The 17,642-nt window shown below is 42.2% G+C and overlaps 1 protein-coding gene across 1 annotated transcript; it reads right to left on the reverse strand.

The window, feature by feature from the left end:
* Positions 1-288: 288 nt before the first annotated feature.
* Positions 289-10,705, reverse strand: C3H6orf58 (chromosome 3 C6orf58 homolog). The gene is made up of 6 exons (XM_028721734.2): positions 10,294-10,705; positions 8,305-8,391; positions 7,101-7,285; positions 5,306-5,424; positions 3,842-4,080; positions 289-2,111 (listed from the first exon to the last, which is right to left on the reverse strand). Exons 1-6 carry the CDS (start codon positions 10,703-10,705, stop codon positions 2,023-2,025), a joined length of 1,131 nt encoding a protein of 376 aa, XP_028577567.2. The 3' UTR covers positions 289-2,022.
* Between the last annotated feature and the right edge of the window lie 6,937 nt (positions 10,706-17,642).

The raw sequence follows: 17,642 nt of genomic DNA on the forward strand, positions 1-17,642 counted from the left end.
TCTCAGCACTAAGGCTTATAACGGGCTTTGTTAAATTTTGTGGAGTCGTTGAAGACAGAAAAAGGTGACGCTAATTCTACTGGCAGGACAGTCCATGTGTGTGGTGTGGTGTCCATGAGAAGAAAGTTGAATGTTCTAGAAAGCAAAAGAGCTGCTGGTCTTTTAATCTCTCTTGTTTCAGTTGTGCTTCCCCACCACCACCCATGGATTATTGAGGGTTTGGGGTTTTTTAACTGTGAACTGTAAGCTACTCTGGGCATTTCATTTGGCTACATACACATCATACATTTGAAGCACACATCCCCAAGGGATTCTGAGAACTGCAGCTCTTTATAGACAGTTCCCAGGAGACTTCTCCTTGTTTTGCAGAGGATGTGTTTCAAATGTTTGGCGTGTACACAGCCTTTGCCTAGGGCAAGCTTCCTCAAACTCTGCCCTCCAGATGTTTTTGGCCTACAACTCCCATGATCCCTAGCTAGCAGGGATGATGGGAATTGTAGTCTGAAAACATCTGGAGGGCCGAGTTGAGGAAGCCTGGTCTAGGCAAAAGGCCTTAACTAATCTAATCTAATCTAATGATTAGAAGTGATAAATTCATTGTGGGCCTTTTAACCCCACACAGACTTATAATACCACCATTGTTGTTTTTTAAAGAAGATAACTCACTTCTTCTTCTTCTTTCTCTTCTTTGGCAATTGTAACTGAGATTGTCTTCCATAAACACGGTTTTCACAATGAGTCCGTAAGTAACTGTAGAGGCCAGTTCTGGACCCACACGTCCTTCCACAGTGGGGACATTGGTTCCCGGGTGGGAGTTGATCATTGCTGGGATTTGAATTGCCAACCTTCTGATCGGCAAGCCCTAGGCTCTGTGGTTTAGACCACAGCGCTACCCGCGTCCCTTTTAAATAATAACAACATATCAAATTTGGGCACCAAAACATATAACCAATCTATTTTGGAATAAACTGAGCTAGTTTAGGTTTATGAGTCCAGTTCCAAGGCATGACTAGTTCAACCCCTCACTAATTTAGTTCTTAGGTGTTCTCTCAACTAGATATATTTTATTTTGCTTCAGTAAAAGCTTCTAAGAAGCAGAATTCTCAATAATCCTCGAGAAAGCTGTTTTGCAGAGCACTGCTAATCAGTACCACAAGATGGTGCTGTGTGACACATTTTACAGCTGATAGGGGGAAGCAGCCCATGCATCGTTTTATAAGCACATTGGGTCTAAAATGCTTCCGTGCTTCACATCTCCCCCCATCCCGCCTCTCCAAATGTTGTGTTAACCTTGTATTCTTTTTTTATTTATTTAAGTGAATTCAGAAGTTAATATTTATCTAACCAGATTAAGATGCTGCCTGGTTATAATCAAAACCCCGAGCAGTTTGTAACTCTCCCAAGGCTACACTCTTCACTTTGTTACACAAATGTTTTTGCCAGGCTGGAATGCTTCCATGAACTCTTGCTTGTCTGAATAGAGAGGGGTGTGTGAGTGTACTTCAAAACTAGCCTATTGTAGAAATGTAATGTTACATTTGCTGCTTCATACACTTTTGACCTTTCAAACCATAAGGAAGGTTGGGGGAGAGGTGTGTTTTGCAGTTCCGTGATAAAGACAAATCAGGTTTCATTTTCAGCTTCATTTTATTTATTTATGGCAGGCTTCCTCAAACTCAGCCCTCCAGGTGTTTTTGAGACTACAATTCCCATCATCCCTGACCACTCGTCTTGCTAGCTAGGGATCATGGGAGTTGTAGGCCAAAAACATCTGGAGGGCCGAGTTTGAGGAAGCCTGATTTATGGCATTTAAGAAGTCACTGTGTATAGGTCTACTCAGAATGAAGTGCCAGGTAAGTGTAAATAGGGTTGCAACCTTAATCCCATATAGATAAGCCTAAAACTGGTGAATTGCTAAGAAATTCATTCAACTAGCAAACGCTGATTCACTACTAAGCAGATAATTAAAGGAATTATCCCCACCCCCTTTGTTGAGCTGTGTGTTTCCAGAGACAAGTTTCTCTAAATCACACTTTCAATAAGTTTGCGGCCAATTTCTCTTCCTCCTTCGGTAGCCATGACAGCCTTCCAAATTAGCAGCAAAAGGTTTCCTGTAAAAGAAAGGTTTTATTTATTTATGTGAGGATTTATCTTCTGCTTTCCAGTTCAACAAATTGTTAAGAGTGAATTTCTGTTTAATTATTACATGCTGGCATTTTGAGAGCTAATTTTATTGTGTGTTGTTATAGTCTAATAGATTGTTGAATAGTACATTATTTTGTTTGTTTTAAAGTTATGCTTTTATTATGACTTTTTGTATTGGATCAGATTGTTACTGTATAAGGTGCATGATCTTTGTTGTACATTTTGTTGTTGCTTCAACTTGTAAACTGCATTGTGTATAGTCAGTGCTTTTTTTCTAAAAATGTTTAGGGGTACTCTCATATTGAAATACTGCCCCCTCAATGAGGCCAAACTTAGATTCACAAAATGTTTAGGGGTATGCATACCCCTGCGCCTCCCTCCCTGAAAAAAAGCACTGTGTATAGTTAAGATAGAAAGGTGGTATACAATTTAAAAGTTTAATGAAATGAAATGTTTATGCAGGCATTGAATGGCTGGAGGATACTGGTCCTGGATCATGCTGTTTGTTTGTTTGTTTGTTTGTTTGTTCATCCATAGCACTCAAGTATCTTCCCATCCTATTATATTTTGCTTTCGATCTGAGATGGAAGGCTTTGAGCTATCTATCAGGTAGGATTTTCAGGAACCTTGCAGATCAGAGTTCAAATCCCTCCTCTGCCATGACATAAACTAGGTTAGTCATCGTGTCTCAGCCTAATCTGCTTTACTCACTGCAGGAAAAGTGGATATGAGTGTAAAAATAAAATAAATATAAAAAGCAAAAAGTTGCTTTTTTCTCATTAATGCCACAAGATGGTGCCATGCAACACCAATTTTATAGCTATCTGAACAGCTGTGTGGAGAAGTGGAGCAAAAGACCATATAAAGCAGAAAAAGCATGCAACCTCAGCTTGGTATTTCCCTCTAAAAATGAACCACCTCCTTTACAGGTTTCCCTTCTTCTGTGTCATTTATTTTTGGGAATAGAATGAAGTTTATTTTTGGCTTCCAGTCCTGCCTGCCTTAATGGAGGCAGCCCCCACAACAGCGGGGGATTGTTGGCAAATGAAAAACAAGGATAACAGAGGATAAACCACCCTTGCAAATTCCTGCCAGGGACAGGGGAAATGGGCTTTACTCACAGTTTGTCTCGGTACCTGGCTCTTGCTTGGGCATGGGAGGCAGGGAGGCGCTGAGTGCAAAAGCACCTCACCTGGTGAAAACCCTCCTACACCGCCATTAAGAAGCAGAGGTTCACTGTTTAACTAGATCTTTAATTGACTTTAAAGAACCGGCGTGTGATGGGAAAGGGTTGCAACAACATCTGCCAGACACTGAAGGCAGGAGGAAGAAACTGCACACAGAAGAAAAACCGGAGGCAACCCTAGTATTTATGTTACATGAACATATACAACTGCGTGTATATGTGTGGTGCTGGGAAATAAATATTTTGATTCAACCTCGAAAATGGTAAGAGAAAGCTGGAGAGTCTTCATGGCTCATGAGGAGACCCTCCCTAGAGCCTGAAGAGGATGTTGGTGAGGGCATAGACTGGAGGCGCAGCGGGCTTTGTTTGGGCTGCTCAGCCTCCCTGCCCAACAGCTGGTGTGTGGGGTAGCGCAGAAGCAGCTACCACTTTCCTGTGCATCCTCCAGCCTCCTACCGGCCCCAGAGCTTCAATTCTAGTTGTGTACTGTGTGGTTGTCCAAACGCCTACCTGTTTTCTCATTGGTTCTACTCAGAGCACCAAGTAGAAACAGCACTTTATTCTGCTCAGGTGTGAAGTCTGCAATGAAAGGGGCTTTCTCTCCTTCCAAAAGCATTCTTGGCGGTAAGCCAGTCTGCAAACGATTGGTGGTCTCCTGGTCTGTATGAAAATGTGTGGCTGCAATGAAATCAACAGTAGCCGCCCAGTCCTCCCCAAAATTGCTTTCAGGACCACTAAGGTATGGCAATCTGAAATGTAGAGCAAGAAGAAGAAAGTGAGGTAATCAGTTTAAACTCCATTGTTGTTGTTCTTACTACTACTATTGTTGTTGTTATACTGTATATTTTGGAAGCTGTTTGTTCACTATGCACGCGGACACCTCTTAAGATATTGTAACCAATTTTCATAATGGTTCCTGAGATCAAGGAGTAGGCTTTTGTCCATGTTTGGATACAAGCGGGCATCATTTTGAATCAAGACACAGGACAGACTTTCAAAACTGCATTGATTTTAACCACTGATTTCAGAACAGCACTGTTGTTGTTTCAGCAGTCCTGAGCAATGCCAGGTATGAGGCTGCTGTTATTTGCCTTTATTTGCTGCTTCATAAAAAAAATATCTCAAACACCACAAAATACAAAAAAAGCTAAAATCAATTAAAAACAAGGTAATGAAAAGAAAAACACGATATAGTGAACACAATTCCTTCAGTGCCAATTATTAATGCTAAAGAAAGGACAGATTGTAGCCCACCCCACTAAAATATTCATTCTGCTATCAACAGGTTAAATAGCTTCTAATGTGATCTAAGTCAGAATAGATTTTCGGATTTTGATTAATGAATTGCACATTACCAGGACTTGCATCACTCTCTGACAACACATCGTCCTGTTGGAAGGACTTATTTATTTATTAAGAGACTTTTCTTCCCAAAGAGACACAGAATTCAAAAACATTCAAGAATACATACACAATCAAACACAAATTAGAAGCTTAGGGCAAATATACAGGATAAAATGTAGAACATAACAGCCAGCAGTCAGCCCTAGGTTGATGCACTCCTCAAGCTATATCCTGAATAAACATAAATGTTTTAAATTGACTTTTAAAAACCATCAGGGAGGGGAACAACTAAATTTCCCCAGGGTGGAAGTGCTACATGTAAGGCACCACCACAAAATAGGCCCTGACACATGGATTCGTAATGACTAGTGCTTTTCGTGATGATATTCACAGGTATGGAGTATTGGCACCTGTGGTTCCCCCCACCCCACCCATGGCAGTTATTTTGTGCTGGCACCCACAGCACCTATATCAAAATAAGATTACAGGTATCTTTCCTTCTTTCCAAAACAGCACTGCATATGACTGCTGGAAAACAAAGATTGTTTCTCACACCTGTAAGTGACCCGTGAGTGTACATCATAGGGAACCCGCGAAAAACCTTTTGTATCTCTGGTAGTTTTCTCTTACCGGTTTTTAAACTTTCGCCTTCCATAAGCCAGGCTATGAACGTGAGCTTTCCACATGTAGTTCAGTGCTGCTTCTTGTGCTTCAGGCACTTCAGAGCTCAGTGCAGTGGATGAGAGATACTGGAAGAGAAGATGCCATACGCACGCACGCACGCGCACACACACACACACTCCATTAGGATGATGATAATAATAATAATAATAATAATAATAATAATAATAATAATAATAATAATAATATAGCTTATTTATTTATTTATACCCCGCCCATCTGGCTGGGTTTTGCCAACCACTCTGGGCGACTCCCAGCAGAATATTAAAAATACAATAAAACATCAAACATTAAAAACTTCCCTAAACAGGGCTGCCTTCAGATGTCTTCTAAAAGTCAGATATTTGTTTATTTCCTTGACATCTGATGGGAGGGCGTTCCACAGGGCAGGCGTCATTATCGAGATGGCCCTCTTCCTGGTTCCCTGTAACCTCACTTCTTGCAGTGAGAGAACCGCCAGAAGGCCCTCGGTGCTGGACCTCAGTGTCCAGGCTGAATGATGGGGGTGGAGACGCTCCTTCAGGTATACTGTGCCGAGGCTGTTTAGGGTTTAAAGGTCAGCACCAACACTTTGAATTGTGCTCGGAAATGTACTGGGAGCCAATGTAGGTCTTTCAGGACCGGTGTTACATGGTCTTGGCGGCCGCTCCCAGTCACCAGTCTAGCTGCCGCATTCTGGATTAGTTGTAGTTTCTGGGTCACCTTCCAAAGTAGCCCCAAAAAAGTGAATGGGGGAGGGGATGGAACAGCATCTATTTTTTCATTCAGAAGGTCCCAGGTCAAATCCCTGGCATCACTAGATGGGGAGGGGATGCCCTGTGTTCAAAATCCTGGTGAACCACGGCCAGTCAATGACAACAATACTGAGCTAGATGAAGGGTCTGACTATAAGGCAGAGTTCCTCAAACTCAGCCCTCCAGATGTTTTGAGACTACAATTCCCATCATCCCTGACCACTGGTCCTGCTAGCTAGGGATCATGGGAGTTGTAGGCCAAAAACATCTGGAGGGCCGAGTTTGAGGAAGCCTGCTATAAGGCATCTTCCTGTATCCTTAATTAAAAACTGATTGGTTTGTTCTGCTACAGATGTGTGTGAGCTTTCCCCTTATTCAGATTTCTTGGAAATGAAGTTTTTGTTTTAAAAAGGGGAAGTAACTGAAGATTGTAAATCTATCCCTCTTTTGCCAGCCCTTCCAAATCATAGCACTTGCATGTCCATGTGGAGCTTTTGTTCATAAATACTGTATCATCCTTTACATTGCAATCTTATACCTGCCTCGCTGGCTTCAATAGGATTTACTCCCAGGTATAAGATTGTAGCCATAACTAGAATTCTCATTAGCTGAGCGGCTATTCTAAAATATCGTGTCATTGATGGCAGTGCAATACCCATGGAATTGTGTCAGAAATGTATTGTCCCTGTTCCTTCAAAAATATCCCAGAACATTTCATGTTCTCTTTCTTACTCACACTACAAATCATCCCAACATCTTGCAGTATTTTGCTGGTGGCATTAATTTATTCAGGTTCTGAAACATAGTAATTATTTTCTTTAACCATTTGAAAAAGTCCTAAATTGTCTAATAAAGTAGGTGAGCAGAGATTATTTTGAAGTGGGAAAACAAGGAAACAATAACCTATTGTTGAAACAGAAGGCGCTACTTGATTGCTATCTTTAAATATATTGTTCTGGTGCAAAAAAACCACCCTACTATCCGTCTTGTCAGAAAAACAGCTACAGTACCTTGAAGAAATCTCTCCAGCCAGCCATGGCTTTTGGTGCCTGGGCATTGCATTCTGCAACACTGTGACAGAAGTCAGCTCTTTGCTCGTCCGGTGGTAATATTTCTACCTTGTCTGCCAAGTCTCCAAAAATGCCACTTTCCAGTGCTCCCAGAAAGGGTACAATTGCTAGGTAGTAATTCATACCTGCAGTAATGGACAGCAGCAATATTGGTTTAGCAGAACATCTGGTGATATGGGAAAACATTCAAATTATTGGAAGTTCTGGTAAATGGAAGGCACACTTCCATGCAGCATCAGGCAAAACTTAAGACATCAATTACACGATTTAACAACTGGGTGAATGGCTTTTTAAAAAGTAAACTAGGCCACCTGAGCTTGCTATTTACATGACTGGAAGTCCCGTCCCCCCCAAAATGCAATTAGCACGTCTCCCAATCTGGATTAGTTGCATAGCAGGCAGCAAAGGCATAAAGCACATCTCCTCCCAGGACTGGCCTAGGGCATTTGGCTGCTTTAGACAAAGCAGAAAACGCCACCCCTCACTACCTTCTCTGCCACAGCGCCCCCTGCTGCTGCTACCTCTTCCTCTGCAGCCCCTCTTGCTAAAGTTGGCAGGGGAGTAAAAACGGGCAATCGTGGTGGGGAGCAGCATGTTTTTCAGAGGCGGGAATCTACCGTCTGTGGTGACTGTCTTACGTCACCTCATGGGCTTTGTCTACTCCTGGGCAAGGTTTTCAATCTGAATTGGGTCCTGACTTCTGCAATATATTTAAAATAAGGAATTCATGCAGCTGCTACTTGTATGAATCGAGTTTGGCCTTCAGTCCCAATTTGTTCAATGGTCTAACTCCCAAATATGTGGTTCTGGGATTGCAGCCACAGGATTTCAGAGGCAGGAGGCCTCATTCACCAATGCAGTGCTTTTTTCTGGGTTACGCAGGGGTACGCATACCCCTAAACATTTTGTGAATCTAAGTTTGGCCTCATTGAGGGGCAGTATTTCAATATGAGTAGGAAAATGAGAGTACCCCTAAACATTTTTTTAGGAAAAAAAGCACTGGATAAATGTATCAGTAACACAGAGATAATAAATACTATAAGCAATAAAGGTCCAATCCATGCTCTGCACATTCAGGCCCTACAAATTACTGTGTGGGTAGAACTCTGGTATTATGAAAATCTTCATGGATGAAAATACCTACACGCCCACCAGCTGCGCTCTGATATGCACAGATTATCTCCATCTTTCTTGCCGCATCTTGTGATGTTGGTTGGATCTTCTAGTCTGCCTAGAAGAAAATCAAGTACAGTATTACATAACATTTAATGATGTTTACATCCTACCACAAACATTTTAATGACCGGGTGAGTTGTGACGATTGCTACGAGGTAGGCAAAACCACCAGGCTGGAGCCAATTGGCCTGGTGGACAAACTCCTACCCGATCCCAAAAGATGGCAAACGCCACAGCAAGGTTTTATATATGCCACCATTTCCCAGTTTGTTGCTCTCCAGGTATTCTTGAACAGCGACTCCCATCATCTCTGACAGATGGCCGTGTTGGCTGAGGCTGATGGGAGTTGGCCCAAAACATATGGAAAGGCTTGCATAAGCCATTGTTACTGTAGCCAGCTGAAAATGAGGGCAGTGTAGAAGAGGGAATTTCATCAGGTGCAGCTTATCAACTGCAGCTGCTGAAATTCCCTGCTCAAGGCAACAGGACTCATGTCCTCATTTCCACCCAGCCACCATATCGAAAGCCTACACAAAATCAATCATAATAACTTTTAACTTTTGCCACACCTAACAGTTCTCTGCAAATACACCTTACATTTCATATCTACTCAGAAATAAGTTTGGCTGAGTTCAGCCAGGTTTAGCCACAGGTAGGTGGTTATAAGATTGCAACTGTAGGCCCACTGTGAAATTTTTGAGATTTTTTTGGGCAGGGTGTGTGTAATGACCATAGGGACATTTGCAAAGGAGATTCAACTGAGTTGGACAGGGTTAAACATTCTTCTCATGTGTCTCATTGTCCCTGCAAATGATCACTACCCAGGTACAGTAGTACCTCGGGTTACATACGCTTCAGGTTACAGGCTCCGCTAACCCAGAAATAGTCCCTCGGGTTAAGAACTTTGCTTCAGGATGAGAACAGAAATTGTGCTCCGGCAGTGCGGCAGCAGCAGGAGGCCCCATTAGCTGAAGTGGTGCTTCAGGTTAAGAACAGTCCTCCAGAACGAATTATGTACTTAACCTGAGGTACCACTGTACATGGAAAATATGAGAACAGGCAGTGTTTATTTCTAGTGACACTCAGTGATGCAGAGTACCCCACCCCCCTTTTTAAAGAGCCACATCACATACCCATCACTTTATGCAAGGACTTAGTGGAGCTTGCTACTGAATAAGCATGTGTAGCATTGTACTGTTAATTCAGTGGTACCTCGAGTTATGTACTTAATTTGTTCCAGAGGTCCGTACTTAACCTGAAACTGTTCTTAACCTGAAGCACCACTTTAGCTAATGGGGCCTCCTGCTACCGCCGTGCCCCCAGAGCACAATTTCTGTTCTCATCCTGAAGCAAAGTTCTTAACCTGAAGCACTATTTCTGGGTTAGCGGAGTCTGTAACCTGAAACGTATGTAACCTGAAGCGTATGTAACCTGAGGTACCACTGTACATGTAAGGTGGAAATGGAAAGGAAATATGTGCTACAGAAAAGATGTATTCCTTGCTTGGGCTGCAGAACAAAGTTTGTGGGGAAACTGTTAAGAATTGGGGTGATAATAATGAGCAGGAAGTGGGTGGCAGTGCTGTGACTCTGAGATATGAGCAGCCTGCTTTGGTTATGCCTGTAGTTGGAGGATCTTTTTTCAACATTTTCTAGGCTATCCTCAATAAAGTGAGGTGAGCTAAGCTAATTGGCCCTTTCGTCTGTATATATAGAAGGCACCCACTTCCCTATTGTGTCCATACGTACGATGTCTGAGCACTGGACCTCATTTTTTTACAAACAAAAAGCAGTGAGGCTAAGAAGAACGCCATTTTTGCATTGTAGAGCTTAGCAAAAAGCGCTGAAATACGGTACATTTTCAAAGTCACAAGTCTCAACCTATTTCTCCTGCCATTTGAACCAAGAAGAGAGAGCACATTCCTAACAGTTTAGATTGTAAGGGAATTTGTTCATACCTGTAGAGTATTGCCAGCCATGCTGTAAGGCCAGTCCCCATAGGATATTTTTGTTCGAAATGTATTGCAAACCATGCTGCTGGGGCAATCTTCCTGGGACATTGTTGTCAGCATCATTTGGTCCAGGAGGAGTGAAAAAGTTAGATGTGGCTTTAAGCAGGATTTTGTAGAGTCCTAATCTCTGCGGGTAGCTCCACGGGTTGATTAATATGTTGTTGCCATTTACTGGGTATTCATCTAAATTTCCAGGTGCAGAATGCCATAGCGGAGGAACAGCATCACTGTAGCTTTCTGGCTCTTCAGCTAATTTTTCTGTGAGTTCTAGGCTGAGTGAAGAAGTAGCAAAAAGGAAGATGAAGAGATGCCAAACAAAAATTCTCAGGAAAAGGCACTCCATGCTGGGCAAGACCATTCTGTTTCTTGGCTTCAGAATGCATGAAAGTTGTTTTAAAAAGGGAGGAGCAAGTTAGAATGTGAAACGTACACCCTATGTAAATCAGAAATAAGTCACTCCTCCTGCCTCTCCTCTCTGCTTCCTCCTCCCCAGCATGCAGGGCAAATATACATATTGCAGGGCATTACAATTTCATCTTGTTCACTTGGATATGTGCTCTGCTTAGCAAAAAAACAACTCCAGGAATGGTGGCAACCAGTTTAACCAGTCTGCTATTTAAGTGCAGATAATTGAAGTGCAGATGATTGTGGGAAGTGTATTCACACAAATCTGTTTTGGTTTCTTTTCTTTTTTTCTCTTTTAACAGACTCTTCTCATCTGTAACCCCCAGTTGCTGCCCGCTTATAGCAATTCACCCTGGGTGGGATCCTACCATGGTCCTTGTTCTGCCACCCCAACCAACCTCTGTAGCCAATCCAGAAGGCCTGAACAGAGATCTATCCAGACATAGAATCATAGAATCATAGAGTTGGAATAGACCACAAGGGCCATCGAGTCCAACCCCCTGCCAAGCAGGAAACACCATCAGAGCACTCCTGACATATGGTTGTCAAGCCTCTGCTTAAAGACCTCCAAAGAAGGAGACTCCACCACACTCCTTGGCAGCAAATTCCACTGTCGAACAGCTCTTACTGTCAGGAAGTTCTTCCTAATGTTTAGGTGGAATCTTCTTTCTTGTAGTTTGGATCCATTGCTCCGTGTCCGCTTCTCTGGAGCAGCAGAAAACAACCTTTCTCCCTCCTCTATATGACATCCTTTTATATATTTGAACATGGCTATCATATCACCCCTTAACCTCCTCTTCTCCAGGCTAAACATGCCTGGCTAAACATCCCTTAGCCGTTCCTCATAAGGCATCGTTTCCAGGCCTTTGACCATTTTGGTTGCTCTCCTCTGGACACGTTCCAGTTTGTCAGTGTCCTTCTTGAACTGTGGTGCCCAGAACTGGACACAGTACTCCAGGTGAGGTCTGACCAGAGCAGAATACAGTGGCACTATTACTTCCCTTGATCTAGATGCTATACTCCTATTGATGCAGCCCAGAATTGCATTGGCTTTTTTAGCTGCCGCGTCACACTGTTGGCTCATGTCAAGCTTGTGGTCAACCAAGACTCCTAGATCCTTTTCACATGTACTGCTCTCAAGCCAGGTGTCCCCCATCTTGTATTTGTGCCTCTCATTTTTTTTGCCCAAGTGCAATACTTTACATTTCTCCCTGTTAAAGTTCATCTTGTTTGTTTTGGCCCAGTTCTCTAATCTGTCAAGGTCATTTTGAAGTGTGATCCTGTCCTCTGGGGTGTTAACCCCCCCACCCCCCCACCCCAGTTTGCCACTTCCTGACAGATGAACTCCATATGGACGAAACAAGTTCACATGCTCAAATCTGATCAGGGCTTAATTAATTCTAATTCTAATTCTATTATTATTATTATATTATTTTTACCCCACCCATCTGATGAATTACCAAGCAACCCTGAGCAAGCACAAAAAGTTAACTTTATGTGGCCACATCCACCTTCCAAGGGTTCTGAGTTCCCCTCCAATGGCAGTGCTGCAACCACAATGACCAGGCAATGCACACCTTAGGGTGGCTACTGGTCCTTCTAAGAGGCAGTTATCATCCCTTTGCCCCATCAAACATACATATGGAATCCCTTTATAACTAAAAAGAGGTTATAGTGGTATTATTTATATTCCTATATAACTAATAACAGGACATCCAAATTTATTTAGCTCCTGCCCAGTCAACCTCTACCCCCTCTCCTTTGTGTAAATGTGTGGATTCAAAGTATTATGATAGGAAGGAGAATTTAAAAATGAAAAAAGTTTTCCCCTCAGATGTGATTTTTAAAAAAAGTTTGAAGCTGTATTCTTAAACATGCTTTAAAAACAGTTTGTTTTCCGCCCTCAGCCCAAGCCCGCCCACAACCTATGGTTTGTTTGGTGTTAGAGGTGGGTCTTAAGATCCTCAAAATAAAATCTGAACAAAATTGGTGAAGGAGCAAAGAGCTTATTGATTACAAAATGTTCTTGCAAGAGCTGGTGTCCAAAGTAGGCACACCCCAAATTGACAAAGCACAAGCTTATATTCCCTCCCTTGTCTCCCCATTAGCTGGGTACTACAAGGTTTGCAGCCTACCATGACTGCCTAATTACCCAGCTAACATTCCCGCCCCTGTTTACATCTCCCATTACTCTGATTTCAACACCCACCCTTCTTGTTTATCCTATTCCCTATTTGATCTGTTGTTCCTATGCATTTACATACTGACGCAAGCAACATCCTGACCACTAGTTGTCCCAGTTACAGGTGTAAGCGAGTACTGTACCTGCTGAAGCCTATGAATAAACCATACTCCAGCCACAAGCTGTCCTACTTATGAGCATCCTAACCACAAGCTGTTCTAACAATGTTGTTGTTGTTGTTTAGTCATTTAGTCGTGTCCGACTCTTCGTGACCCCATGGACCAGAGCACGCCAGGCACTCCTGTCTTCCACTGCCTCCCGCAGTTTGGTCAGACTCATGTTTGTAGCTTCGAGAACACTGTCCAACCATCTCGTCCTCTGTCGTCCCCTTCTCCTTGTGCCCTCCATCTTTCCCAACATCAGGGTCTTTTCCAGGGAGTCTTCTCTTCTCATGAGGTGGCCAAAGTATTAGAGCCTCAGCTTCAGGATCTGTCCTTCCAGTGAGCACTCAGGGCTGATTTCCTTCAGAATGGAGAGGTTTGATCTTCTTGCTATCCATGGGACTCTCAAGAGTCTCCTCCAACACCATAATTCAAAAGCATCAATTCTTCGGCGATCAGCCGTCTAAGGTTGTCTAGTAATTGCAGGATTGTGGATTATGTGAAAAAGCAACATGATCATTTCTCACATTTGGGATTGCCTTTTTCTAGTTTTTTACTGAACTGTTAGCTTCATCAGTCATCACACATGTATAGAAGATGCTTGCTTAAATTAAAATTCCTGGCTTTTAATGCTGGTGACTGCTAGTTACTACACATGCATGTGTACTTCGGCCTAATTTATTTTCCTGACACGTTACTCAAAAGCCCTTTTTAAAATTCTTATTTTCTGAAAAACTAACCAACCTTGGCTCCTCTTTATTAACTGTGTGATTAAAGCAGTGTGGGAAAGTTATCATGTTTACAAGGTCACAAAGGAGAATTAAACAGAAGCGAGGAAATAATCTCATTTTATACAGTTGCAACCCATTCTGTTTATGCCTTTAAAAATACAGGTGTGCCAACCTATTTTTGCTGTCAGAACTAGAGCTTCTCCAAGCAGTTTATGTGGACAAGACAAAGGAAAATATTTTTCATTGTCATTTTGCCCACAATGTTACTGAGGCAGCAAATAACTTCCCACAGGAAAATCATTCTACATAGGCCTTAGCAGTGAAGGCCTCAAACAAATTCTGCCTCTTCCAGCAGTAGAGATGATAGAGCAATGACCACTAAGAGAAATCATAAAGCTGCCATGCATTTTTAATATCCTAAAACCTATTACATAGTGGACAGAATATTATAATAGAATAAAAGAGACCTAATGGAAGAAGAAGAGGAGGAGGAGGAGGAGGAGGAGTTTGGATTTGAAATTACCAATAAAGAAACATCACTAGGTAGAATTAGTGCATGGCTTAGTTCAAGGTGGATCAATGGATTTCACCGTGAGAGTAGTGTTTTAAATGAAATCTTCTGATATTTCCTGCTTTCTGGAAAGACTGGCTTGGTGGCATCTGAGGAATTCTCACCCTATCGCCCTCAATGTTGTAAAATACAAAGCCCATTTAAGATAGCTTCTTTATGCAGGAGGGACTCTGTCCCACATTTTATCTTGTGAGTCACCCTGAGATCTTTAGATGAAGGGCAGTATATAAATCTAATAAAATAAAATAATAATAATTTAAACACACCAGATTTCAATCAGTTTTCAACCTAAGTAGGTCCATTAGGTGAAACTAAAACCTACAACACTGGTAGGAGACGTGGGCGGCGCTGTGGTCTAAACCACTGAGCCTCTTGGGCTTGCCAATCGGAAGGTTGGTGGTTCGAATCCCTGCAACGGAGTGAGCTTCCGTTGCTCTGTCCCAGCTTTTGCCAACCTAGCATTTCAGAAGCAGACCAGTGCAAGTAGATAAAAAGGTACCGCTGTGGTGGGAAGGTAAATGGCGTTTCCATGCACTCTGGTTTCTGTCACAGTGTCCCATTGCACCAGAAGAGGTTTAGTCATGCTGGCCACATGACCCGGAAAGCTGTCTGCAGACAAACACCAGCTCCCTCGGCCTGAAAGTGAGATGAGCGCCGCAACCCCATAGTCGCCTTTGATTGGACTTAACCATCCAGGGGCCCTTTACCTTTACCTTTACCTTACATCACTGGCAGTGATGATTCTTAATGTCATGTGTGAAAACAGTTTGAAATGAGAGATCTTAGTTCTAAATGATTTCTAGAGCTTTGGCTTTCTAAAATATTTTGAGGTGCATCCCCCCTCTCCGATTCATGTGGTTGATTATACTGGGTACTGGGATTTTAGAGATTGGTGCTAGACCAAGGCATCAAGATCTGGGATGGCTGAGAGTTCCTCTTCCTTAAATCAGTTATTGTTGCCAGTCTGATATACTGCAGTTATATTAAGTCCGTTTACATGGATCAGAAGTAGTGCCCAGAAGGAAAATACTAATTAGCTGATAAAATATTAATTCAGAGAGCATTTTGCAAGGTGCGTGCAACAAAATACTCAAGTGATGTTTTGCTCCAGTGCTGTAAACACATTTGGGCGATTACTGTGACTCCCTTTTGGCTTTTACACCAATACTGCTTTAAGGAGTTTGGGTGAAATGTATGGAAAAGGCATCCAATTTGCTACCCTCACAAGTACAATAGCTTCTCTATTCTCTTTTTGTACACACGCACACACATTCTGGACTGCTTGGGAAGCAGTTTTTGTGTGAGTGAGTCTAGTTTCCATGGTTACCCTGGTAGCATGTCTCTCCATCAACAAGCCCTAACCTCTTAAGGGGGGACGGGCTGCATGGCTTTCATTTTCTCCCTTATATTATGGAGGGAGGAGAGAGCAGCTGAGAAAACGGAAGAGTATTCCCCCTTCCACCTTTTGTAGAATGAGAGCTTCCTGCAATTACATGCTGCTATTCTTCAGTTTTACCTTCAGTTTGTTTATTTTTAAAGGAATGAACAGGGTACGCTCAAAAAGACACAGAAGATTAATTCATCCCTGAATCTGTGATATGTTAATTTAATTTATTTCCATGCTTTGTTTTTACTGACAGTCTTTTTTGAGGTAGCTCTAAGCTTTTCACATGCAATTTTATTATGTGCTGTATGTCATTTCCCTGATTTTCATTGCAAGCTGCTTCAAAATTGAAATGAAATTAGATAACAGCTTTTAAATCAATCAATCAATTGATACATTCCTCTGCTTCATACAGAATTATGCTGATGGTCAACCCCATTTAATCATGGCCAAAATCAAGCATGAGAACGCCTGCTTCACCCCCACCCTACAAACACCCTCACTAGTATTAATCTTGCCTGGAACATATCCTGTGCAAGTCCCATTTGAATGAATGGGAAGACATATCTTGCTGAAGCTAAACCGGTCTGGGTCTGGTCAGTGCCTTGATGGCTGACTGCCAGGAAGTCACACAGACACCACCTTGAGCTCCATAATCAAAGAAAGACAGGATATAAAAGTAAGAAAATTAAAATTAACATGCTTAAATCTGTCAAGCATGAAACTCACCCAAACGGAAAGAATTAGCCCATCTTTACAGATTCTGGGAATAATATATAAAGAGCCCAAATCTTTAGTGATTCATAAAGTGCAAAGTTAAGCACAGAAGCTTCTGAACCTTATATTTCTTGAGGTAAACTGAACACAGGTGGGGGAATTAGAATGCTGGAAGACATAAAAAATCATTCACAGATCACCATTTGGAGTGGCATGCCAGCAAACAGCTCGTTCCTGGCATTTAAAATTTAGCACATGGCAGTATATAGCTGAAAAAGACAGTCCCATAACACAAGAAGGTACTGCAGGTGAAAAAGGAACATTAGAAAATGGGACAGAATTAGTTTAGGCAAATTGCCCTCCTTGAAAATATATCTCATAAACTAAAAGTACAGTATCTAAAGGACAGAACTCAAGTGACCTTTCTCTTTTTTGACCATGTGGCATGATTTTATTTCCTCTTCAAATATTGAAGCACAAGCATTGTCACCAGTATATGCAAACATCTGGCTCACCTAAGACTTTATAAGAACCTTTACTCTCAAAAATACTGTAACTCACAGGTGGAAGATACTTTAATTGTTACATATCTTTGTTATTTGTAAAAGGAATCATTTTATGAGTCAATACTTTATTGCCTCGGTAGGTGCATTCTGTGACCCAGATTTGCAAACGACGAGACAGAAAGGTTGGGATGAAATCAGGCCAAATCTTTATTAACTGTGGCAGGTTGAGTATGGGTTGGCATGGCAGTAGGACCGGATCAGTTCATCATTCTACTCGGCACTAGCTGGTGGGGTTGGACAGCGCCAAACCTCTTCCATGGGAGCTGCCTAGTGCTGAACACTGTTGTGGTGCAAGCCAAGCTTCCAAGGCCTCACTGGGAGACTGGGATGAGGATTCCAGCCAGGCTGGAATTATTATTTTTATATAATCTGATTTAGTTGACTTACCATAAGTATTTTCTACAAATCAAAGATTGGACCTACCAATTCATCATTTACTGCAGGGCTAAAACTAGGCTTTCTGTCACCTGGGGCAAAGACCCCATTTGTCACACACCCCATGCATGTTTCTAGAGGCTTCACCCAGGGCTGAGACTCCAGCTAGTCCCTGTTAGCTATGGCCCTGTTTACTGCTCCAT

This window comes from Podarcis muralis, chromosome 3 (assembly GCF_964188315.1).
Source record: "Podarcis muralis chromosome 3, rPodMur119.hap1.1, whole genome shotgun sequence".
In the NCBI taxonomy this organism is placed as follows: domain Eukaryota; kingdom Metazoa; phylum Chordata; class Lepidosauria; order Squamata; family Lacertidae; genus Podarcis; species Podarcis muralis.